General features: G+C 38.4%; 1 protein-coding gene and 1 pseudogene across 1 annotated transcript; both read right to left on the reverse strand.

The window, feature by feature from the left end:
- Positions 1–1,857: 1,857 nt before the first annotated feature.
- LOC127426819 (E3 ubiquitin-protein ligase TRIM39-like) lies at positions 1,858–7,586 on the reverse strand. The gene is made up of 11 exons (XM_051673855.1): positions 7,514–7,586; positions 7,111–7,164; positions 6,399–6,532; positions 6,183–6,281; positions 5,321–5,452; positions 5,028–5,162; positions 4,648–4,776; positions 3,636–3,687; positions 3,405–3,431; positions 3,258–3,284; positions 1,858–3,129 (listed from the first exon to the last, which is right to left on the reverse strand). The coding sequence occupies exons 1-11, from the start codon at positions 7,584–7,586 to the stop codon at positions 2,597–2,599; spliced, it is 1,395 nt and encodes a 464-aa protein (XP_051529815.1). The 3' UTR covers positions 1,858–2,596.
- An 8,061-nt stretch (positions 7,587–15,647) lies between these two features.
- On the reverse strand, positions 15,648–22,149 carry LOC127426820 (gelsolin-like; annotated as a pseudogene).
- Between the last annotated feature and the right edge of the window lie 3,523 nt (positions 22,150–25,672).

Raw genomic sequence — 25,672 nt, forward strand, 5'->3', positions numbered from 1 at the left:
TTCCAGGTGGGAGAGAGCAGTGTGTATTGTAGATGCAATGGCATCATCAGTGGAGCAGTTGTTGTGGTAAGCAAACTGCAATGGGTCAAGTGAGAGAAGCAGCACAGAGCAGATGTAATCTCCGATTAATCTCTCAAAACATTAGCTGATGATGGGGGTCAGAGCAACAGGACGCCAGTCATTTAAGCAAGTTATTTTGGATTGCTTTGGTTCAGGCACAATGGTGGATGTTTTAAAGCATGTGGGGACTACAGACAAAGAGAGGGAAAGGTTGAAAATGTCCGTAAAAACACCAGCCAGCTGGTTCGCGCACGCTCTGATGACGCGGCCCGGAATGCCATCTGGACCCGCGGCTTTGTGGATATTCACCCGTCGGAAGGATCGGGTTACATCCGCTACAGAGACGGAGAGTGAACTAACCTCTGTAGCTTCGGCCGCGAGAGCTCTCTCCACGAGGGCAGTGTTATTTCCCTCGAAACAAGCATAAAATTATTTAGCTCATCCGGGAGAGAGGCAGCGGTGTTCATGGTGGAGTTTTTATTCCCTTTAAAGTCCGTGATGATGTTAATTCCCTGCCACATGCTTCTAGAGTTGGTGGTGTTAAACTGTCCTTCAATCTTGCTCCTGTACTGACGTTTTGCTGTTCTGATTGTTTTTCGGAGGGTATAACTGGCTTGTTTATGCTCCTCCGCATTCCCGGAATTAAAAGCGGAGGTCCGCACATTAAGTGCCGCGCGAACATCGTTATTTATCCATGGTTTCATTTATCTATGGAACATCGTTATTTATCCATGGAACATCGTTATTTATCAATGGTCTCATACAAACAATATAATTGTTTGTATGAGACAGCAACCAATATAATCAAAACAGTTAATTATTAAATATTATAATGATTAAATAATGCATTCTGCAATTGGATCAATGATATGTCCTTTTATATTGTTGTGTGGTGGGTAAAATTTAAATAATTGGCTGAATCAACAGGTGGGCAAATCAACATATACAGTTGAAGTGTATAAGCATTTGCAAAATACAAGGAATTGGCATTAAATAAGCATATTTTGGTTTGCAAGAAACCATAGAAGACAAATGGTGAGGCCTTTTTAAGTGATAGACAATTTTCCAATTGTATGTGTGCTGACATGAGAACAGTAACAATGCTGAAAGTTTTTGGTCTGGCTTGTGAAGAAGCTTATTAGACCCATCGCTTAAATGAATAGTTCACCCAAAAAAGAAAATTCTCTCATTATTCACATACCCTGATGTCACTCCAGATGTGTGTGACTGTCTTTCTTCAGCAGAACACAAATTAAGATTTTTAGAAAACTGTTAAAGCTCTTTAGGTCCTTATAATGTAAGTAAAGGCTGCTGGCTGTTTGATGGTCCAAAAGGCATATTTAGGCAGCATAAATGTAATCCACATGACTCCAGTCGATCAGTTAATATCTTCTGAAGCAAATCGATAGGTTGGTTTAAGAAAAAAATAGATAATGTATGTCATGTGAGAGTTGGTTCATTTCAAACAGCATCACAGCGCTAGCTGGAAGCAACAATGTAAATTTAAAAACTTTTTAATTATTGGTTTGTTTAACCAGCCCTGACCAGTAGGTGGCAATATGCACAAAATCTGTGAATCACCAAAAAACAAAAGAAGAAAGTGGAAGTGAAAATGGAAATTTATAGGAACTACAGAGCTGAGATATTCTTAAAAAAATCTTCATTTGTGTTCAGCGATACACAACAGGGATGGCATGAGGGTGAGTAAATGATGAGAGAATTTTAATTTGTGGGTGAACTTTTCCTTTAATTACGGTTACAAAGTGCGTGTTGCAAGTACAGCAGTGCAGTGGGAAATGGTGAACAATAACTGGACACATGACGACCTGTGTTTTATTTTTCATTAAGACTATAAAAAATTAAATTATTTTTACTTCTAATAGGTATTATTAAAACATATTGCATATACATATTGATCTTTTTGATGTATTAAGGTGGTTATAGGAAGAACATTGCTTGTACAATCAGTAAAATAAATGAATGACTAATTAACTAAATCATACCTAATTCCATGAAATATTCTGGGCCAAAAACACACACTGTTCTTAAATACATGGCCATGCAAACAAATAAGCTTAGATACATGCACATAATCATTTAGCCACATAAAACATGCATAGATACATTATATGAATGGAGAGAAACAGAAAGACAGACCTAGAACATCTAGATACATTGACAGAGCAATCATGTTGATGGTGCATTCAAATCAGAATGAATGAAGGTGCTAAAAAGTTATATTTTTAATAGCGTTCATCAGGTGGGTCCAGCCCACCATGGGGTTGAATTCTCTGAATTAAAAGGTCTGTTTTAGGAATTTTGTTAGTAGTTGCTTTTTAGTTTTGGAATATGTACATAAAAGGAGAATGTTAGAGATTTATAAGCAAAATACTGTTACTACAAAGGCACGCACATAAAATACGCAAAACATAACCTGACAGTAAACGTGGTGCTTAGGGATCATTTATGTGAATCAGGTATAGATGTTCAAAGAGCAACACAGAAAGAAAGACGATCTTTTAAATCAGCCATGTTGTTAAAGTTTTGCGAGTTCATTAGGAGACCATATGGTCATAAGGGTCCTGCCATCAAGTGGGGCAAAGAAAGGGTACAATTTCTCATTAAAGTGTCCTGTGAAGGTGTAGATGTGTGATTTGTTCTCTGCGTTGTAGAAAGAAATCTGTCCCTCCTCATAATCAATGTAGATCCCCATCTTCCGGGGCACCAGTGTAAGTGGCAGGGCCGTTTCGGGGTTGGTGCATGCAAAGAACTGCCGTGTGCTGCGCCACAGGACCCAATAACCATTCGAGGGATTCATTGGAAAGCGGCCATGCCTCTTTGAGGAACCAGTTGTCACCCCCACTTTCCAGTAACCATTGTTTGCAAATTCCAGCTCCCAGTAATGGCGGCCATTTATGTAGCCTTCCCAGCCTAGGACGCAAGGCCAGCCATCAAAGCGCTGAGGGCTAAAGGGCAGATCAGCTTCTTTTAGGCTCTCCTGGACCTTCTTCTGGTCATCAGAGAGTTGCAGCCAGGGGTGGTTAGTCATGGGATCAAGAGTTACATCAGCTATTTGAGAGAGAAAGGGAGGTGAAGACTTTAGACCTAATGTCATCTAATGCCACCCTATGTTAATGCTATAGTGAAGGTTTTTTTTTCTAATATCTAAATATGACATAAATATGGCATAAACCTACCTGCTGCACTGACAATCCAGCTCCAGACTGTGAAAAATGAGGGACAATTATTTTAATGCAATCATACTGTAGGTTCTCAATCTGACACAAGCACAACTCAGTTGACTTATGCTTAGTGGAGTCTGCTTGAAGTTATGAAAGTGTTACCTGAATTAGGGATGTATCGTGGCATGCCTATTTGAGAAAAGAGAACACAAAAAGAAGAGACATTAGTGTTTCTCTTCATTTTGTTGGTATATTCATATTTTGTGAAATGATGATAATGAAAAAAGGAAGGAAACTATGTTCTGAACATCTGCCTTGCTCAATATGCTGTCTTTGTGGTAAATGTTGCTGTTCTTTGCAGGAACAATTCAATTAAGATTTAGGATCTCTCACCAGCTTTCCAGGTGCGTTGCTTAGCTGAAAGCCATAGATGAGGAACCATGCCCTAGAATATAAAAAGATATGCATTAGCAACAACCTGCAAACATCAAGGGCTGTTATTACACAGGACTGTAATGAGATAACCTGTATCTCATTGAGGTTAAAAGGTCATGACGTAAATATTACGTCAGTTCTGGAAAGTAACGTTCCAAATCCTGTATTGCACAGATTATTCTAATTCATACAGAGCTTTGTCTTTTCACAGACTGAGGGACTGTTACTTTAATTGGCTTAAAGCACTCTGGTGTCAATTAAATAGTATGTGAGACTGTCAAAAAAAAACTGTAAATAAATCAAATAAACCAAGTACCCCGAAACAGTTTTCAGATAAGATATATTTTATATCAGCTATTTGTTTAATCTCTTTATCATTTAATTAGTCATTTTCATCACTTTTAAACAAATAATTTTCTTCCATTCATTTGATTAATATATTTCTTTAACACTGAATGTACGTGTATCTGAAATATCCCAAATGCATTTCATCTTGTCACGCATGGCAATAACTGGACGATGTACAGTAAACCATAAATGCTATCTTGAACTCTGCTCTTTATACAACGAGAATAAAATAATCCTCTCACCCTGCCCCCATTAATGTTACCAGCGCTATCATATCTCCCACGCAATTTCATTTTATAGCTTCGCCATTGCCCTTGAAAGACACATCACAAATTGTATCATTAATTAGGGCATGGGTTTGGAATTATTGTTTATTTAATGCAAAATTAATTATTTGTGTTTCCTTAATTAATATGATAAAGAGCCACAACACTGCAAATGAAAAAAAAAACATTACTGTCAAAATTATTTGCAGTGAGAACATTTTTGCAGTGAGAAAAAAAACATTAATTTCCTCCCCAAACTTACATTGGCTCTGTGTTAATCTACCTGTATTCTACACCAAACCTTGACCTGAGCCAAAATGAAGGAATAAATAAACAAATCATGTAGTGCATCTCACCTTACTGTCCTCTTTCAGCAAGCTCCAAGTGATGAACTCCAGCAGTGGCATGAGAGAAACCAACCTCTTCTTCCTTAGACCCATGAGACGCAACATCTGTCCCAGCTCATCTCCCAGCATTCCACAGCTCTGAATTCACACAGAAAGAGCTAATTTAGCAAGCTTAACATTACATTGGTTAATCTTTTCATTTACACTGGTTACATTTACCAGTACTCTTTATTAAACTTGCCATTTTACAAGAAGTGGAGATTTAGAAAGATACAAACTCATTCCAATATCCTGAAAATTGTGACTGGACTTAGAAGCACTCAATATTACAGGCAGCAGATAAAACACCAAAGTTCTCCTCATAAGAATCCTAGTGTTTGATGTCTCACCTCAGACACACTCTGTAGCTCTTTGGCCCACTCCATGATTCTCTTCTCCACCACCTCATTCTGATCCTTATCCTGCTTTGTGTCTTCCTTTTCTTGATCAAACCTCTCCTTCATCCATGGATGATCTTTAGACAACTGGGGTTCACACAGGCACACAAAAAGGATAGTTTGAACCTTTATATATGAAGTTATATTTTATATCTTGGTTTTACTCAAATTGATCTAACTGCTTGAATTGGAGTGTATTCCAATTTTAAACTTGTTCCCAACATTTTTGCAGGCAATTTTCTAACCTTGTCTACACTTTTAAGTTCAGTGGCCCACAGCAGAATAAGCTTGCGGCTCTCTTCAAGACTACGTTCAGTTTTGGGGTGTGTCTGCTCTTCTGTCCATCTGCTGCACCCTTCACCGGCATCATTCCCCGTCTGTAAATCACACATGCAAACATTCACAAATCATTCTTGCTCAGCCATCAACCAACACGTTCAAATTTAGTTTCTGATTCAGAGACAGATCAGTTCTCTGAGTGCTTCCAGGGCTCTTAAGGAAGAACAAGGTAGACTTATTGTCTTCTAGAATCAGTTTATTTGTATTTAATTGACACCTTGAAGATCACTTCTTCATAAACCAGATACCCAGAGTTCCCTTTCCCCTTCATAATTATCATGTGACTTATCCTAATAACCTTAACCCACAGACCCCATCGCCCCACCTGCTCACCACACACACTGTGTGAAACACTGCTGCTGTGATAAGGCCTTGTCAGTCTCTGGATTTTGTGATGTAGAATTTTTAGGCTATCATGTACAGATAAGTATTTGCATTATCAGTGACTCTGGGTTCCATAAACAGAGTCAGTCCCTGATAATTAACTGGCGTGATACACGTCTCGCATGGCAACGCTTATAATATTATGACATAGATTATAAAAACAAGTTTCCATCGAGTCTGCACGCAAAGAGGAGTTTATATGCTGAGTGACAATGTATTATTCTAGACTACTTTCCACTTGTAATTATAGAATATGAATACTATGATACAAATATAGAGACTTTAAGACAAAGGACTTAAATTCCAAGTAAAGAAAAGCATCTTCCCACAAAGGCACACATAAAACAACTGTACTTTTTCTTATTCCTTTTGTCTAAGGCCTACCTTGCAAACTTGTGCCACCTGTTCCTTCCAATGGTTGATGAATCTGATGCACTCTTGCAAGGTGCGGAGGTCCTTCAGGCCCTGCTGACGTTGCCTTTGCTGGAAACACACACAAAATGTTAGTGTGATGCAACAAATAATTGCGATCATGGCCCAACGTTGATGTACCATTTCATCTACTGTATATAATTCATTTATTTAAAAAAATGGTGTTACCTGTGAACGTGTAGAGAAAGCGCTACTGTTCTTAAAGGGGCTGCTGGGAGCAGAACTGTGGGCCTGAACATCTTCCTCAGGTAGTGTCCAGCGTACTGCCCCAATAGAGTGACTCTGCATCTCCAGATTCACTTCTGCAGAGACACACAAAGAGTAAAGACTTCTGACTCCACATTAGATTTAAATTTGTTTTGTCTTAGTGCACTTTCTGAGAAGTGCTTTAAGAATCCAAATCTAACACAGCAGTGTGGAATGAATTTAATGTTCCTGACAAACAGAAATACAAGCAGGTGAAATGACAGCTTTACTTGAGTAGCTCTAAGTGTTAGCTCTACCTGTCTATGCTGTATATTACAACACTGTCTTTCTCTTTCAATAGATGGGAAATCAGACATCCAGTGCAAAAAAGGTACGATATTGAAATCTGAAACAAGTTATATTTATAGCCAAGAAGAATTTATGTAAGGTTTTATCTTGGTTCTTAAATATTAATGTGTGAAAACTGTATTGTATTTGTCATCGTCTAAGCACATATTTCCTTTCGATTTTAGAAATGCTCTTGATAGTCATTACACATTTAAACTCATACACCCAAAGGAGTACAGTAGGCACAATGTGTGTAATATATATATATATTTTTTAAAATATTACAGAAAAGATTTCTTCTTTCAGAATTATGCTAAACATAGAAAACATGCCATAAGGCCCATACTTAGAGTTTTGTCCTTCAGGATGCTCTTCATTTTGAATGGCTTTGCCTGTTCTCCTATAAGAGGGACAGTTTTACTCAAAAATTTTCACAAAAAGATAAAAATAAAAAATAAAATGCAGTTTATCATCAATGCATATTAACTTAAAGAGAAATTGAACAAATTCTACAAATTTCTTTCTTAGGAAATTAATAAACAGTATCTGAAAGAACAACATGTTGATGAAGATCTAACAGTAAACAAAAACAACCACAACAACAACAATGATGATGATGATGATGATGATAATAACAACAACAATAATAATAATATAAAAAACAAAGCAGTTAAAATTAATTACTCAGTAATTGATATAATACTGAAAGCCTTGTATACTGTAAACTACTTAATGAGACTGAGACTTACCCAAGGTGAAGGATTGGGGAGGCAGGTGAGCGCTCGAGGAGTCAGATGAAACTGAGCATTGGCACTCTCTCATCCCGTGTTTTAGCAGCATAGGCTGAACTTCGGACCTGCTTTATTACTGTTGTAACTGTGGCAGCCAAGAAAAGGGATTATGACATTTCTCACATAAGTGTCCCCTCATTCCCAGCAATCATTCAGACAATAGACGGTATGATGCCAGCAGCAAGAATAAAGACAGCTAATATAATATAACTAGCATGCAACATGTGCATGCACTGATTCATCCAATGTCACAAAGAGACTTGTTTTATGTGTTGCAGGATGGTAATCTGATTCTAGATCAGTAGTTAATGACTTTTTTTGCCTACTACTCTGAAGACCTCACTTTTGACTGTGATTGTAAGCATTCTTACACTACAAGTGTTGTTAGCCAGTTGGATGTTGCCTTTGACACAGCTGACTGTAATGCTTTATAAATGTAACACTGTACAAATGTCAGTGACTAATGGGATTGTAAAAATGCATTGGTAAAAACCAGTAAACTGTGCAATTGTGGGTCATATTAATTTCTATTAAGAAAGCAATTAAAGGGATATTCCCAGAAGTTTTTCGCATCTGCATTCCAGTCTACATCTTGATGTAGCCTAATCCTTCCTCATGATCACGCAGCATGATTTCATCAGATAAAGTGTCACGAGACTCGCGCTGTGTGTGCAAGCCATTCGCACATCACAAGCCGATCAACTATTACAAACTGTACAAACAGCAAAAATGGAAATGATTAATGAAAAACATTTAATTTTTAATTATGAATGACATACAAAGACATAGTGTAGTCACTGGTGTTAGGATATAAACGCATTCTAAAAGTTATGGGCTTTGCAGACGAAAATGTGCCAGTTTGAATGAAACCGCAGCTGGTTTAAAATAAGTTTTGGTGGCGGCTCACGTCGACATTCAAATTCATAATCCCCATCTAACAATGACCTGTTGGTCCTCCAGCATTTTTGGGGTGGTACACGCAGCCAGCCATCCATAATAATGTCCTTCCAAGCAATAATAAATAAACAAATGTAAACCTGTCTCAATAACCATTGCAAATGTATTTATATTTTCAGTGAACAGATTAAAGATACAAACCAAAATATTGTTACAAATATATATATATATATATATATATATATATATATATATATATATATATATATATATATATATATATATATATAGGCTATATATAAAAATAGGTTATATGGTAAAAATTCATGAATTTGGATACAGTTTGGATTAAATACATAAATATTACTGAACTGTCTGGGTCAAGCTCTTTTAAAATTAATCAAAGATCTTCTTTTCTTGTGTGTATTGCCAGGGGCAGAGTTAGGGGGTGGCCAGGGGTAGCTGTGGCCAACAAGGCCCAAAACCTGGCCACCCCATTTGCCACCCCACTTACAATTGCCATTTTGGTCATTATTTTGTCTTGGGCACAATGTAGTTAGTCTTTCTAATGATAAATCCGATAGTTTCATTCAAACTTGCACATTTTCATCTGCAAAGCCCATAACTTTTAGAACTCATTTATGGCTTTCAAAGCATGTCTTAACGTCAGCGACCGCACTATGTCTTTGTATGCCATTCATAATTCAAATTAAACTGTGTTATTAATCGTATGTCATTCATAATTTAAAATATTTTTTTCGAATATTATGTCGAAGGAACGAGATCATTTTCTTGTGGCCACGAAAAAGAATGTCATTACCTCGATCATTAAAAGTCATGGCCACGAGAAAAGGATGTTGTTCACTCAACATATTATCTAGTGGCCACAACATACTATCTCGTTCCCACGAGTTAATATGATGAGGCCATGACAAAACTAAGTGAACCGAACCTGTCCCTTTCCGGGCACCATATTTAAGCTCAAACGACAGCATTTGTGACATAATATTTATTACTACAAAAATACATTTTGACTTGCCCCTCCTTTTCTTAAAAAAAAAAAAAAAAGCAAATATTGGGTTACAGTGAGGCACTTACAATGGAAGTGAATGGGGCCAATTTTTAAACATTAAAATACTTTTTCAAAAGTATAGCCACAAAACATAAACAATATGCATGTTATAATGATTTTAGTGTTATAAAATCGCATACTGAAAGTAATAACCAGTTTTACAACTTTGTTGCCATGACAATGTAATGTCAACAAACCCTAAAATGACTGTAAAAATGACAATTTAAACAATTTTACACAAATAAGTTTTAACAGAAGAACTAATGCAACAGGTAAGTGAGAGTCACGTGATTCCATGCAAGGTTTGGACGTGTGAACAGAGACCGGAAGTAAATTTGGACAGCGAAGTGAATGAAATTGGGAGTCAATTGATGAACATGTCGGCAATGCTGACGAAGGTCGTTGCTGACTTGGAGGATCTTGCTGTAATACGTTGATCGATCACTGCCATGGAGACGAAATTCACTGAGATTGTTACAAGAGTGGCGGACGTTGAGAAACGGATCGATTATCTGGAGTCATTGGAGAGGGAATTAGCTGCTAACCCTCTAGCAACCAAGGCAGACTTGGCGCACGTCTGGGAAAAGTTGGAAGACTTGGAGAATCGTAACCAGCGAAACAACGTCTGAATTGTTGGAATTCCTGAGGACGATGAAGGCCGAGATATGGTGAAATTCCTAGATGGGCTCTTCCCGAGTCTGCTCGACATAACAGGCCATAAGCTGGAAATCAAGCGAGCTCACAGGGTTCTGGCTAAGAGATCCGTGGAGGGAGACAGGCCCCGATCAATTCTGGCTACATTTCTGAGATCATCCGATAAAGATCTCATGTTACACTAGGCGAGGAATAAAGGAAGGCTTTCTTGGAAGAACCACAGCATTTTCTTGTTCAAAAACTTTGCAAATTCGACAAGAGAGAAATGTGATCGATTCAAGGAATGCAAGAAACTCTTACATCAACGGAAGGTCGCTTTTGCTCTGATGTTCCCAGCCAAATTGAGAATAGATAACTAAGGATGGCCACAAAATATTTACATGCCCACAGCAAGCGATGTCCTTCATAAAGTCATTGGAGTGAGTAAGTCATTGTGTGATACTTATGTTGCAGCCGAGTGGGCCTGACTCTCCGAACATTCACTTGACTGTTCGAGGAACTGAGCACCTTTTTTGTTTCTTTTTGTGCTGATTCTGCCTAGCGGCTGAAGTTTGTTTTGTGTAGCAGCACTCCTTCGGGACAGTTTGTGGATGAATATGCACATTCTTTGTGCTTTTGCCTCCTATTGGCTGGAGTTTGTTTTGTGAAATATTTCTTGCAGGACATTGGTGTGATTAGGTCATTTGTTGCACTCAAGTAATGGCCGAATGAGCCGGCTCACTGAACATTCGTTTGACTGCCCGAGGAATCTGAACAGCTTCTTTTTTTTTTTTGTTCTGGTTCCGCCTAGCGGATGGAGTTTTGTGGAGGAACACACCTTCGGGACAGTTATGTGGATGAATCTACATGCTCTTTGTGCTTATGCCTCCTATTGGCTGGACTTTGTTTTATGGATTATTTTCTGTTGTGTAATTCTGTCTCACAAAATTTGTATAGAAACACCGGATTTGAGCAATCTGACAGCAAAGTTGTCGCGGGGGCTCTCGTAGGTTTACATGGACTGTTTGAGTTTAGAGGGATGGATGCCAGTTGGTGCTGTTGTGCGTGTGGTTAATGTGCACGTTTGTCTTTTTTGCCATCTCATTTGATGCTGAAAAGACATTTGATATGGTAGAATGGGATTATCTTTTTAAGATTTTGGAAATGTACGGGTTCAGGAATACTTTTATTGGTTGGATTAAGTTACTTTATAGACACCCAGCAGTGGCGGTACAAACGAATGGATTAATTGGCACCGGGCAGGGTTGCCCTCTTTCCCCATTATTGTTCTATCTTGCCCTGGAACCATTAGCAGCTGCGATAAGAAAGGAGGATGATTTTCCAGGGGTGGTGGTGGGAGGTGTGGCGCATAAGCTTTTGCTTTATGCAGATGATATTTTATTATTCGTCTCCGACCCTACTAGATCTATGCCTTGCCTCTACAGAATAATTAATTCCTTTTCTATGTTCTCGGGATACAGAGTTAATTGGTCTAAATCCGATGCTTTGGCTCTGACAGCGTACTGCCCGGTAACAGCTTTTCAGACGGGCACCTTCCAGTGGCCCAAACAGGGCATTAAGTATTTGGGTATTTTATTCCCAGTAAATCTGTGTGATTTAGTGAGTTAATTTTGGCCATTTAATAAAAAGGTTTTTGAGCAATGTGGGCCGGTGGGCTTCATTACATTTATCGATGATTGGGAAGGTAAATTTTTTTTAAATGAATTGTATTCCAAAATTCAACTACCTGCTACAATCTCCCTATAGATGTCCCCCTCTCTTATTTCAAGCAATTTGATAGCATAGCGAAGTCCTTCATTTGGAATGGTAAACGTCCCAGATTACATTTCAGTAAGTTGCATAGGCTGATTGACAAGGGTGGGCTAGGCCTACCCAAGATTTTGTTTTATGATTATGCATTCAGTCTCAGACATTTGGCGCATTGGTCGCTTCTACCTGAGAGAGCCCCTCCCCTCTTGCCCCTATTTCGCACATGCAAAGCCTTTCTATCAAACTAATCGGAGAAGTTACACCATGTTGTCTCGCATTTGCACTTGGTATGGACAAAAGTGTCCAGAGTGTTTAATTTGGACATTTATTTAAATGTTGCCTCGAGTATATGTCTGAACCCAAAATTATGTATTAATAAGTCCCCTTTCTGCTGGTCAGAGTGGATTGTGAGGAAGGTTAATACACTCGGTGACCTATATGAAAGTGGAGTGTTGAGATCCTTTGAAAATTTGGTTCAACATTTTGGGATTCCCAGATCTCAGTTCTTTAGGTATTTACTGCACCACCTGCTCTGTACTATCTTTGGGAGTAGCATACACCCCCCTAAAGCGGCAGGTTCTCTGGGAGTGGTGATTACTGCTTTTGGAAAAGGTTATGAGGCATCAGTGTATTACTCCCTGCTAATTCAGAGTCTGGGGGACGGAGCTTTAACTTCTGTCAAGAGATTATGGGAGAAAGATTTCAACTTGGTATTGGAGGAGGGAGTGTGGGCTAGGATTCTAAAAAACATCAAGTCTGCATCTAGAGATGGAAGGGTTTGCCTTATGCAATTCAAGATTTTACATAGATTCTATTGGACCCCCTCTAGATTGTATAGGCTTGGTCTTAAAGACACACCCACCTGGTGGTGATGCCAATCAGAAGATGGAGACACAACCCATGTTTTTTTGTGGTGTGTTAAGATCCAAGAATTTTGGTTGAGGGTTCCGAGTTTTATGTGTGACATATTGGGTACTCAAATTTTATTGTGCCCCAGACTCTGTATTTTAGGCGATGGTATGATCATCAATATAGGGAATAAACACTTGGGTCCTAACCAGTGTTATGATCACCAGACAAGTGATTTTAAGGGGTTGAAAGTTTTCTTTTTTTTTTACCTTTTCATGAGTAGGGTCTAAATACCCCTGGAGTCAGTTATTTTTGCATGTGACACTGCACAGTCGGTAGAGGTGGGCAGAGTGTAGAAGAGTTTATTTTATTTTATTTTTTTATTTATTTCTTGTCATAAAAAAATAAAATACTGTATATAATATAGTAAACATGTGAACAAATAGGTTATGTCTGCTGTACTGTATTGTTTTATCTATTTAGTTTATATAGATGTAAAAACCAAATAAACAAATAATATCAGCAGTCTGGTTTGCCTATGTGCACTGTTTGACTTCTCAGACATTGTGTGTGTGTGTGTGTGTGTGTGTGTGTGTGTGTGTATGTATATGTTTATGCAACATTGTGGGGACCAAATGTCCCCACAAGGATAGTAAAACCTGAGATCACCTACATTGTGGGGCCTAGCAACGGTCCCCATGAGGGAAATGGCTTAGTAAACATACTAAACTATGTTTTTATTAAAATGTAAAAATGCAAAAAGGTTTATGTGAGGGTTAGGTTTAGGGGTAGGGTTAGGGGATAGAAATTATTGTTAGATCTGTGTAAAATCCATAAAATGCATGGAAGACTATGGAGAGTCCCCACAATGATATAAAAACAAGTTTGTGTGTGTGTGTGAGAGAGAGAGAGAGAGAGAGAGAGAGAGAGACAAGTGCTAATGTAAACAGACTTGCGTGCATCGGATAATCACACTCGATCAGCATGTTTTCACTGTGAGTATATGAGTTTTCAACTGTTATCGTGGTGCTTTTGTGATAGTTTGGCTGTCTATTTCAGAAAACAAACATATGCCTGAAAAGACTGTTTGAGTTGCTGTTTGTGTGAATGAAAACTGCATCTGCACCTAATAAGTAGACGTGGCTGCGTACAAGGGAAGATCACATTTAGTTATGATGGCTGTGCATATATAAGCTGTGAACTGTTATTGCGGTACTTTGGTGACAATTAGGCTGTTTGTTACATAAAATAAACATATGTGCTTGAAAAGACTCTTAGAATAGCTGTTTGTTTGACAAATGACAACCGCTACTAATGTAAACAAATGGCAGCATGTATCAGAGGGATCTGATGTACGGACTTTACATATAAGAGCTGTAAACGTTTTATCATGGTACTTTGGTTGCGAGTTGGATGTATGTATATAAAATAAATGTATTCTGTGGTTTAAAAGACTGTATGAGTAACTGTTTGAGCAAATATAAATTACAGAACTTGACCAGCGCGGCCTGTGCCGGCACGAAACATATGTGTGATGCTACTCTGCGGAGCACGGTTATTAACCATCACATATGTGTGACAGTATGTATGAAAGGGTTAAAAAAAAGAGGGATGAGTCACAATAAATTTTTGTGGTAATTAACATTATGCCACAAATGCTTTCAATTGAGCTTAACTTGTACTGAACCCGGAAACATTCCTTCAAACATTTTCCACACCGGTATATTATTGTGCTATTTTCTACTGCTGATAAACCCACCCCTAAATGACATGTAAAAACAAAAAGAAATGTGGCTGGTCAATTTACATGTCAGGCCACTTGGCTCTTCCTTTCCAAGTAGGCGGTTCCTGGCCAAAAGAAGCTGCAATGTGGACCAGACCTTTTGCCAGTTAGTCAAAGGTCTGGCTAGAAGGCTGATTTCAGGTAAACAGCAGCTGGCAGGAGCAAGTTCACCTACTTAATGTGAACTTTCATTGAAATTATGATAAACCTTATCTGTCCTCCAAACCAAATTTCAGATTAATACAATTATCAAGTGAAAATGATCATTTGGACAATGCTTTAATAAAATACTCAAAATGTGGTGGTTTGCAAGGCCATTTTGATGTCATAGAGAAGGCCATGTGTGTATAAGACTTACTTAAACAATCACTACTTATAATGAATTCATATGTAAAATATATATATATTTAAAGTTTAAGGGTTTAACTCTTGGAGCAAGCAAAGGTATGCGTTTATATGAGCTTATGTAAACCATTATAACAGCAGTGATAGTTTATCTCTGATAGGGCACATTGACCTTAACTGCTGTTAGGTAACATAACTGTGTCATCTTATCTTTTCTGTATGAAGGAGGATTCCAGGGCATTAGAAAAAGATTGTGTTCGAGTATGTGAAAGAGAAATCATCCCACAATTCTTTGTTCTATTGTTGTTTTTGCATTTTTATTGCCATGCTGCAATTACATACACAAAATGAGTAAAAATACAAAAAACAGCAACAAGTGCAAAGGTTTGTGAAATAGCATCTTGACTTGAAAAATGGTTAGAAAAATAATCTGTAAGAAGGAGTGGCACCCACTTGTTAAGGTTGCAAAATAGACTTGAATTAAAAAAAAATTTAAAAGCTCTAAACATTTTATTCATTAATATAAACTCCTTTTTAAAAGCTATAATGTGCTAAGAGACAAATACCAAATCCTCTCTCACTCTTACTGCAACCCTCCATGAATCAAATGCTGGTCTTATTAATTAAAACTGTATATATGTATAGCCTATAATTTGTTGTCTCTGCAGACCTTAAGTAAATTACAGTCTCTTTTTGATAACTGGTTGGGAGCAGTTTGTTCTCTGATCATGCAGTGAAGCAATTTATTTCCAGTTTTGGAAAAACTGTTTGAAGATGACGGTCTCTCGACCCTGAGGTAAAATCACCAATGATACATTTCAAAAAGAAAAACAAACACTTATAAATTGTTTCAGAAGGCATGGCATCTATTCACATATGTGAGGGGTTCCATTCTAAACTCCACAGAAGTCAGTATATTTTTGAGTAATGCCTCGAAAAACAGAACATCACAATGTACATGTACATATAGAATACTTTAGTTAAACATGTATGCATGAATTTAGATGGCAGATGCTGAAATTGTCTTATATCACTCTCATCAGAAATAGACTTTTGTGCATGTAACTTTAAAGGTGAAGTGTAATTTCTGCATAACTAGCGGCACCAAACAGAATATTTATTTGAGCAACCGGACTGGTCCCAAGTAGGTATAGCTGCAGACAGCACATTTTCAAATGGGGCGGAATCTCCAAAAAAGAGTGGGGTAACTCCAGAATGGGGCAGGATTACTTCAGAAGTAAGGGGTTGGAGTGGGATTACCCATTTAGATCAGACATTACACACTTCACCTGTAATATTAAACAACTGCACAAGGAATCAAGTAGGTCTGCAAGTTCAGACCTGTGTTTTCATCTTGGGGTAAATCATTTGTTGGATGAAGTCATCTGCCATCTTCAGAGCAGCCTTTTCTCTTCTGCATTGGCACTGCTTCCTGCCAGTCACAGAAAATAATATAATGTCAATTCAGTTTTATTTTCAATGACTGAAACAAAATAACAAAAATAAATTAATAATAATAAAAAAAAAAACACACGCATACTTTCATATAATTGCAATTATATAGATAAGTAACCAGTTCAGACACATGTAATTCAAAGCAAACTAATTTTTTTTGGCTGAATTCTAAATTATTACATGCATACACATTTTTCTTATCTCTCCAAACAAAGATTTTTCCATTGGCCCCATTGTCCAGGATAAAGCAGTCATCAAGTACTAGCAAGTCCTTGGCAAATTGAATTTTCTCTGACACCTTTGTCAACTTCATTGACCCTGTTGCATCTGAAACCTATTAAATGAATTGACAATTTCTTCAAATTGAATGCACATTACATATGAAAATAAAAAGCATGTTTGTTAGAACTTTTAAGGATTTTGGAGTCAAATATCAGAATCAGAATCAGTATGAGCTTTATTGCCAAGTATGCTTACACATACAAGGAATTTGTCTTGGTGACAGGAGTTTCCAGTGTACAACAATACAAAAACAATACAAAAACAGCAGCAAGACATAGATAATAATAAAAAAATAAATAAAAAATAAAACTAACTATACACATACGTAGACACACACATACATACATACACACATACATAGTGCAAATCTAATACAATCTGTTATCTGTTATGTACAGTGCAAATGTTTTTTGTTTTTTTTTCTGAGGATTGAAATAGCAGAAGAGGTTGGATGTGTTGGATAAATATAAGAAAGACTAAACTGTGTTTTGCACATAGTTATTGCTCAATGGGGCAATTTAACTGTTCATGAGATGGGTAGCCTGAGGGAAAAAACTGTTCCTGTGCCTGACGGTTCTGGTGCTCAGAGCTCAGAGGGTGCAGGGGGTAACCAATAATCCTCTCAGCAGTCCGAACTGTCCTTTGTAGTCTTCTGATGTCTGATTTCGTAGCTGAACCAAACCAGACAGTTATTGAAGTGCAGAGGACAGACTCAATGACTGCTGAGTAGAACTGTATCAGCAGCGCCTGTGGCAGGTTGAATTTCCTCAGCTGGCGAAGGAAGTACAACCTCTGCTGGGCCTTTTTCACAATGGAGTCAATGTGGGTCTCCCACTTCAGGTCCTGTGAGATGGTAGTGCCCAGGAACCTGAATGACTCCACTGCTGCCACAGTGCTCTTTAGAATGGTGAGGGGGGTCAGTGTTGGGGTGTTTCTCCTAAAGTCCACAATCATCTCCACCATTTTGAGCGTGTTCAGCTCAAGGTTATTTTGACTGCACCAGACAGCCAGCTGTTTAACTTCCCTTCTGTATGCAGACTCATCGTCATCTCGGATGAGGCCGATGACAGTGGTGTCATCTGCAAACTTCAGGAGCTTGACAGAGGGGTCCTTGGCAATGCAGTCATTGGTGTAGAGGGAGAAGAGTAGTGGGGAGAGCACACATCCCTGGGGGGCACCAGTACTGATTGTACAGGTGCTAGAAGTGAGTTTCCCCTGTCTCACAAGCTGCTGCCTGTTTGTCAGAAAGCTGATAATCCACTGACAGATAGACATGGGAACAGAGAGTTGGTGTAAATATGTGAACCAAGCAGAAATTGTAGATATGGATGAGATTCCAGATGGCTAGGATTCATCCAAATATCTGCAGCTAGTCTCTAAATTTAGGGTTAGGCCCTTAAATTGTCTATTTACACTGTTTAGGTTAATAAACACAAGCCTAACATAATTCTGAGCGTGTTGCAGTACCTTATAGAGGGAGGCAGTGTTTGATAGATCTGCTTGGCTGTCTTCTGCTGGAGTGCTTTCTTTCAGCTGTGACACTGGATGGTTCATTTATAAGTTCAGTTTATAAGGTCCTATTTTTCATTTCTTTCAACTTATGACTTCTAGCTGGAAATTAGCATTGTATTTTCTTAATTTTTCTTGGTAATGTCCAAAGCTCACTTAAATTGGTTTTAAATCATTAAACATGATATTATGATGTTTTGCAATGCTATCCGAAACCAGATTTGTGTCTAAGCTTTCGGACACAGCCAATGAGCAAATCAATAGCTAACATCTCACCAATCCACATGTGGATGTCTGTTCCCTGGTCGCCCAGGTTATCCAGCACAAGGTAGGAGTCACCGTTGAAGAAAGCCCCCACCTCAGCAGAGTCCAAGGGAACAGCCTTCATCTTCTCCACTCGCCAACACCTCAGCCCTGGCTGCCTCACCTCTTCCCCAAACTGTCCTGGATTGGCCTGAAATGGGCTATATACAGTATAAAGTCTTGAATTCATAAAAATAGATCAAAGGTTATTAAATAGTCCGAGCCATAACCTTGTGGGCTATATACAAAACTATTAAATACTCTGTTTACTGGAATGTATATATTAGAAGCAATTGCTTGTGACCTTGTTTCTACCACAGCAGGATAAAGTAGTTTCGGTCAGTGATTTCCACACTTGATCCAGGAATACCCCAGCACTGTAAAATGTCTGACTAAACTGACACACCCAGTTCAGGTTCATGGAAAGCTCTACTAATGAGCTGATTAGTTGAATCAGGTGTCTCAGATAAGGGGGCATAAAGGGAGACACCTAAAGATAAAAGGTTGGGAATCACTTGTTTAGGTGATCTTGGAGGGTAGACGTAGACATGCACACAACCCACCCACACATATATATAACAGTGGTGAGTAATAATGAGATTAATATAGTGATTATATACGTGGGGATATTTGACATGAGTCAAATATTAGTGATTGGTCATACTCTGTTGTGTTATGGGCATGCCCAACAACATGCAACCCACAACTGGCCGTATTATAAATTATACATTTACATTTTTGCATTTGGCAGATGCTTTTATCCAAAGCAACTTACAGTGCCCTTATTACAGGGACAATCCCCCTGGAGCAATCTGGAGTTAAGTGCCTTGCTCAAGGACACAATGGTGGTGGCTGTGGGGATCAAACCAACAACCTTCTGCTTACCAGTTCAGTGCTTTAGTCCACTACTGAGACATGCCATACAAAGTTAGAGGCAAACAAGCCCTCACATATTTCACAAAGGAAAGAATGCATCTAATGGTATCTTCTATGCTCTGATATAGTTACTGTTATGAATACATATGACACAACAAGCTATGACAGCATCTGTGATGATAGGTAAATTACACTGCTGCTCCCTCTTTATCTGCCCATTCAGTACCACATAATCCATTCAATCACAATACACATGGCATTATAAAGTTTGTTCATCTCCAAAAGGCATGATGCTATGCCTCATACACTGCAATAAACCATAACAGGGAGCTATCTCCTTATAAAAAATATGATTTATTTGAAAGCTCAACAGTTACTGTTTGTTGCAGTCACAGTTGCCAAGTTTATGACTTTATGATACAGTTTATGATCCATTTTAAGACATTCTAAGAGATGTCAGTTTTACTTATTAATATAATCTTGTCAGTTTCAGGAAGGGATACGTGATGAGGTAAAAAGGTTGGCATTATAAAAGGAGAAGTGTGCTAGATAGTTGTATAGTTCGGTTTCAGTAACAAAACGTCGTCAAAATAATTTTTTTCTGAATAATCATGTGATGGAGAGAAGCAAATCCAGTCCTACATTAAGTATGCTCTTGCAAAAATCAAACACTGAAGGGAAAGTTCAGCCAAAAATGAAATTTTTCTCATCATTTACTCATCCTCATGCCATCCCAGATGTGTATGACTTTTTTTTAGCAGAACACAAACAAAGCTTTTTAGAAAAATATCTCAGCTCTTTATATCCATGTGCAAGTGCATTCAATGCAAGTGAATGGTGACCAGACCTTTGTAGCTCCAAAAATCACATAAAGGAAACACAGAAGTAATCCATAATACTCTAGTGTGTAAATCCATAACTTCAGAACCAATATAATAGGTGTGGGTGAGAAACAGATCAAAATGAAGTGAAGGGCTTTTTTTTTGTACTCCAAATCAACTTTCAAAAAAGTGAAAAGGGAGATTTAAGGGTGAAAAAAAGGACTTCAATATTTCTATTGAGATATTAAGACTTGTTTTCAGATAATATACTGTATCTTAAATTAAGCTTATATAGTACATGCTTGAAACAAGAAAACTGTTTGCCAATGGGGTAATAAACATATGGGGTAACAAACAAATGCCTACATCAATCTTGAATAAATTGTTCTTACCCCATAGGCAAACCGTTTTTTTTTTTTTTTTTTTGTTTTTTGTTTTTTTCATGTTTCAAGCATGTATAAGCTTACTTCAATATATATTTACTGAAAGAATTCTGGATATCTCACACCATTTTGCCATCTTATTTTAGGGACGCTTATATATTTTTACAGGAAAACAAGACAAAAAATCAGTTTTTGCAGTGCGTTAACATGATTTTAGTGTAATAAAACCACTTACTAACCCTATTTGTGTAAAGTTATATCTAATATGACAACTTCGTTGTCGATAACATAACACTGTAAAACCTGTAATCTGGTTAACAGCGTAATGCCAATTAACCCCTGATTTTATCACATAAAATCATTTTAGCACATATAATGTTTAACCTCCTGAGACCACCACATGACTACTGGGAGCATTTTCCATTTCCCTTTTTGATTTGTAACTAGTAGCACCTAATAAACAAGCAAAAAAAAAAAAAAAAAAGAAAAAACAAACAACTGATGTCCACATATGTGGACAGCAGGACTAAGTTGTGAAATTTTAAGTAATTTCAAGCTATAGAAAGTCAGATTTTTTTCATCAGATAGTTTTTATGTGTCCAGGAGTGTAGGATATTCATGTTTTTGAGATGTTATAGACATTACAGCTGATTTTCTATAAAGCTGAATAAATAATGAAAAGTTATATCCTATGTCTGCCAAACATGTTGAGTGGTCTAAACATCATCTGCAGCTTGAAACTGAACTTTTGGTCAGATTTTAGGAGTGAATGCACTTAGCTGCATAGAAAGCCATAGGATGATCCATTGCTCCATTGCTCCCTAATTAGTGAGCTATAGGATGCTCCCTTGCTCCCTAATTGGTGAATGACTTAACCTCTAGTGTGCTGTCAGTCTTCACTGGTCTCAAAACATGTTGTCCACTGTGGCGAGCAGGGCGGGGCAGAGCGCATCTGGGCAGAGCGAGGCCGGGAAGATAAGTGGTGAATGAGGTCCACCTGTGTGCCACACCAGTCTTGTGTTCTAGTGAGGAGCGGCGGGAGTATTTAAGGAGAGGAGACAGAGGCAGATGAGAGAGAGAGAGAGATGCACAAAGCCTGTTTGTGTGTGTCTTTTTATGTTTTTGTTTTGTTACACGCTGAAAAGTGTTTATTAAATGTTTACGTATTTGTCAAGCCAGTCCCAGCTTCCTCTTTTGCCATCTTTTAATTTTTACATTGGTGCCGAAACCCGGGATTCCTTTAGGGTCTTCCTTCTCCTCGTCTTTCTTCTATTCCTCCACTTTGGCCTTTTCCTTCATTTCCTCCTGCTTACGGTCAACTCTTCATCTTTCTTCCACTCACACTCCTCATCTGTGTGTTTGTATGCTGCTCTCACGATATCACTACGCTTGTCAAAGAGAGGCTGATACAGTGTGGCGTATTTCCATTCCAGTTCGTGGACTTCATAAAACTTTGCTTCAATATGGGTGCATTTGACCTTGAGGTTTTTAAGGGCATTAACGCGTTGCTTCACCACCTTTGGTAAGCTCTCCATGTATCCTGAGGAAGATTCCACAAACCCATCCAACCTCTCCAGCAGTGCCAAGAGGATCTGTGGATTTTGCATCATCTGCATCGTCAGCTGATGTGCTTACCTGTTATTTTCCCCAGTCTCCTCTTCCTCCAACTCTTCAACATCCTCCATATCTGCCGGGTCAATTTCAGTCTGCTCTTTATCGACAAGAACTGCCATTTTGTTTCACTGTTATTTCCAAGAGTCCGATATGAGAAGCGATGCATCTGAGGAAGAGATGCTGCTGTGCAGTGGACAGCGCGATACAGCGCTAAAAAGGGCAGTTGGAGATGCTGGTTCGAGAGAGAGAGATGCACACGGCCGCGCTGCATGTGTGTCTGTGTGTCTTTATGTTTTATGTTGTTTCAAGTTCATTTATTTCATTCAACTTTACGTTGACTGTTCAGCCGGTTTCCGCCTCCTCCTTGCCCATCCTGAACCCCATTACATCCACGTACCTGTGTTTAACAACATGCCATTCCGCGATAAATTGATGCACATTTTAAAATACCATATCGGTTTAAACTAGAGACTCTAGGCTTTCGACTCAAACAGGTATTAGTGTGAAAACTTAAGCTGGTTTCTTACCAGATGTAGTTTTTTTGCTGTTTCTCCGAAAGACAAACTTGGCTGAGATTGGCACCATGTTGTTTTGTCACATGACTCGGTGCGCTGAAAGTTTAACCCTTTAATAACAGCCTAGAGTCTCCTGAACTAAGATCAGTTGGTTTAAATAATTTTTTATTAAGCATAGCCTATAGCGAAGCCAAAACGTAATGTCCACACATGTGGATGCAGGGTCTCACAAGGTTAAATTATGTGACTATACTTTTAAAACACTGTGTATTTCAACATTTATGGATTGGCCCCATTCACTTCCATTGTAAGTGCCTTTAATGTTTCTGTGATTTTTGCAATTACTTTTTTAATAAACAAGGGACCAGTTGAAATAATTTTTGTGGTAATCAACATTATGCCACAAACGTTGTGACTTGTATTGAACCTGGAACATTCCTTTAAGCCAGGACTTTTCAAACCGTGGACCACGGACCCCCAGGCTGCAAGGGGGTGCTAGTAAGTCCATGTAAAGTTTTTTCTTGGGGGGTGGGGTGGTCAGGATGATTAAAAAAAAAAAAAAGCTTTTTTTTTTAAGTAAGCAAATGTGAAAGTGTCACCATTTAAGCTGAAGTACAGAAATTCAAACAGGAGCACTATGTGCGTAAGTCAACTAAAGTGAGTCGAATGATCGAAAAATGCTGCAGAAAGTGGTGAAGGCAACTCAATTCATCATAGGCTGCAAGCTATCAAACCTACAGGACATTTACTCTGACAGATGCCTCAAAAAGGCCAGGTCTATCGTAGGAGATACCAGTCATCATCCCAGCTATAAGTTGATCTCTTACCTTCAGGCACACAGTACAGAATTATTCCATACCAATCAAACAGACTTAGAAACTGTTTTTATCTGAAGGTGATTTGACTGCTAAACAGCCACAGCCTTTCTGAATCTTTCCAAATATGGTTATATTTTTCTTATTTATTTATTTATTTATTTATTTATTTATTTAGTATATTGAGTATCATATTTACACTTCTACATTGTAGCTTTTCTAAAGTGTGCTCTACTTTATGTTTTCATTAAATGTTTAAATGTTTGTTTTAACCTTAAATTCTTCAACTTTTAATTTGGATTTTTCTTCTTTCTTCTGCATGGAGCTTGCAGATAATGCATTTCATTGCCTGCATTTACTGCAGTGTGCTGTATTGTTGTGCATTTGATAAATAAAGTAAACTTGTAACACTTGTAACTTGTAAACTCGTGAGTCATGAAGAACTGCAGAGAACATGCAAGTTGGCACTATTCGCAGGATTTTGATCAGTTAAACACCCTAAAAGTTAAACTTCTTTGAAAACAATGCAGTTGTATAACAACGCTTATAAATGTTGTTTTGGTGGTGACAAAAGGGATGGAACACCCACTCACTGTTTCAATCACACTTACAGACTAATTTTCCCTTTCGTGGCAGATTGAATGTACTCTCATTGTAAAGGTGCACTCGGTAATTTTTTGCCCATTAAAAAAGATTTACCCCTAAAGAAATTAATTTTGAAATATATGAAATCATGAATGCCCACATGAGATGAGAACTCTAGTCATATCAGTAACCTTATAAAAGTGCTTTTATTCTCAAATCAAATCACTTTATTGTCACACAGCCATATACACAAGTGCAATGGTGTGTGAAATTCTTGGGTGCAGTTTCGATCAACATAGCAGTCGTGATAGTGATGAGACATATACCAATTTACAATAACATCAAATTAACACAGCACAATTTAAACATCTGATATACACATAATTACACTCAACAGTATACAAATAATAACATACACTGTATAGTATACAATACACACTATATAGATAAACATTATTCAATAAAAATAAAAAATAAAAATATATAAAAAAGTATATATATATATATATATATATATATATAGAATGTACAGTATTGTACTGTATTGACATTCAGGCTGTCGGTTGATAGTCAGTTGTTAAGAGAGAATATAATATAATAATAATATAATTTATGACAGTCCGGTGTGAGATATAAGAGTAAGGGTAATAAAGTGCAGTGCTGATGTATTTGATCGTGGGAGATCAAGAGTTCAGAAGTCTGATTGCTTGGGGGAAGAAGCTGTCATGGAGTCGGCTGGTGCGGGTCCTGATGCTGCGATACCGCCTAGCAGTGAGAACAGTCCATGGCTCGGGTGGCTGGAGTCTCTGATGATCCTCCGAGCTTTTTTCACGCACCGCCTTGTATATATTTCCTGAAGGGAGGGAAGCTCACCTCCGATGATGTGTCTGGCAGTTCGCACCACCCTTTGCAGTGCTTTGCGGTTGTGGGCTGTGCTATTGCCGTACCAGGCGGAGATGCAGCCAGTCAGGATGCTCTCTACAGTGCAGGTGTAGAACCATGTGAGGATGTGGCGGTTCATTCCAAACTTCCTCAGCCGTCTCAGGAAGAAGAGGCACTGATGAGCCTTCTTCACAACGACTTCAGTGTGGATGGACCATGTGAGTTCCTCAGTGATGTGGACACCCAGGAACTTGAAGCTGCTGACTCTCTCCACTGGTGCTCCATTGATGGTGATGGGGCTGTGTTCTCTGTCTTTTCTTCTGAAGTCCACCACAAGCTCCTTTGTCTTACTGACGTTGAGGGAGAGGTTGTGCTCCTGACATCAGTGTGTCAGAGTGTGCACCTCCTCTCTGTAGGCTGTTTCATCATTGTCAGTGATCAGACCTACCACCATCGTGTCATCAGCAAACTTAATGATGGCATTGGAGCTATGTGTTGCCACACAGTCATGTGTGTACAGGAAATACAGTAGTGGGCTGAGAACACAGCCCTGTGGGGCTCCAGTGTTGAGGGTTAGTGATGAGGAGATGTTGCTACCTATTCTAACCACCTGGTGTCTGCTTGACAGGAAGTCTAGGATCCAGCTACACAGCGAGCTGTTTAAGCCCAGAGCCCGGAGTTTCTCATCAAGCTTGGAGGGCACTATGGTGTTGAATGCTGAGCTGTAG

Source organism: Myxocyprinus asiaticus, chromosome 36, assembly GCF_019703515.2.
Source record: "Myxocyprinus asiaticus isolate MX2 ecotype Aquarium Trade chromosome 36, UBuf_Myxa_2, whole genome shotgun sequence".
Lineage (NCBI taxonomy): Eukaryota > Metazoa > Chordata > Actinopteri > Cypriniformes > Catostomidae > Myxocyprinus > Myxocyprinus asiaticus.

Coding starts and splice junctions, on each gene's coding strand:
- LOC127426819 (XM_051673855.1), bottom strand. CDS start 7,586: ATGAGAGAGTGCCAATGCTCAGTTTCATCTGACTCCTCGAGCGCTCAC. Junction 5,163..5,320: donor AACTTAAAAGTGTAGACAAG/GTTAGAAAATTG, acceptor TGTGAACCCCAG/TTGTCTAAAGATCATCCATG. Junction 3,688..4,647: donor TGCTGAAAGAGGACAGTAAG/GTGAGATGCACT, acceptor TTTATATTCTAG/GGCATGGTTCCTCATCTATG.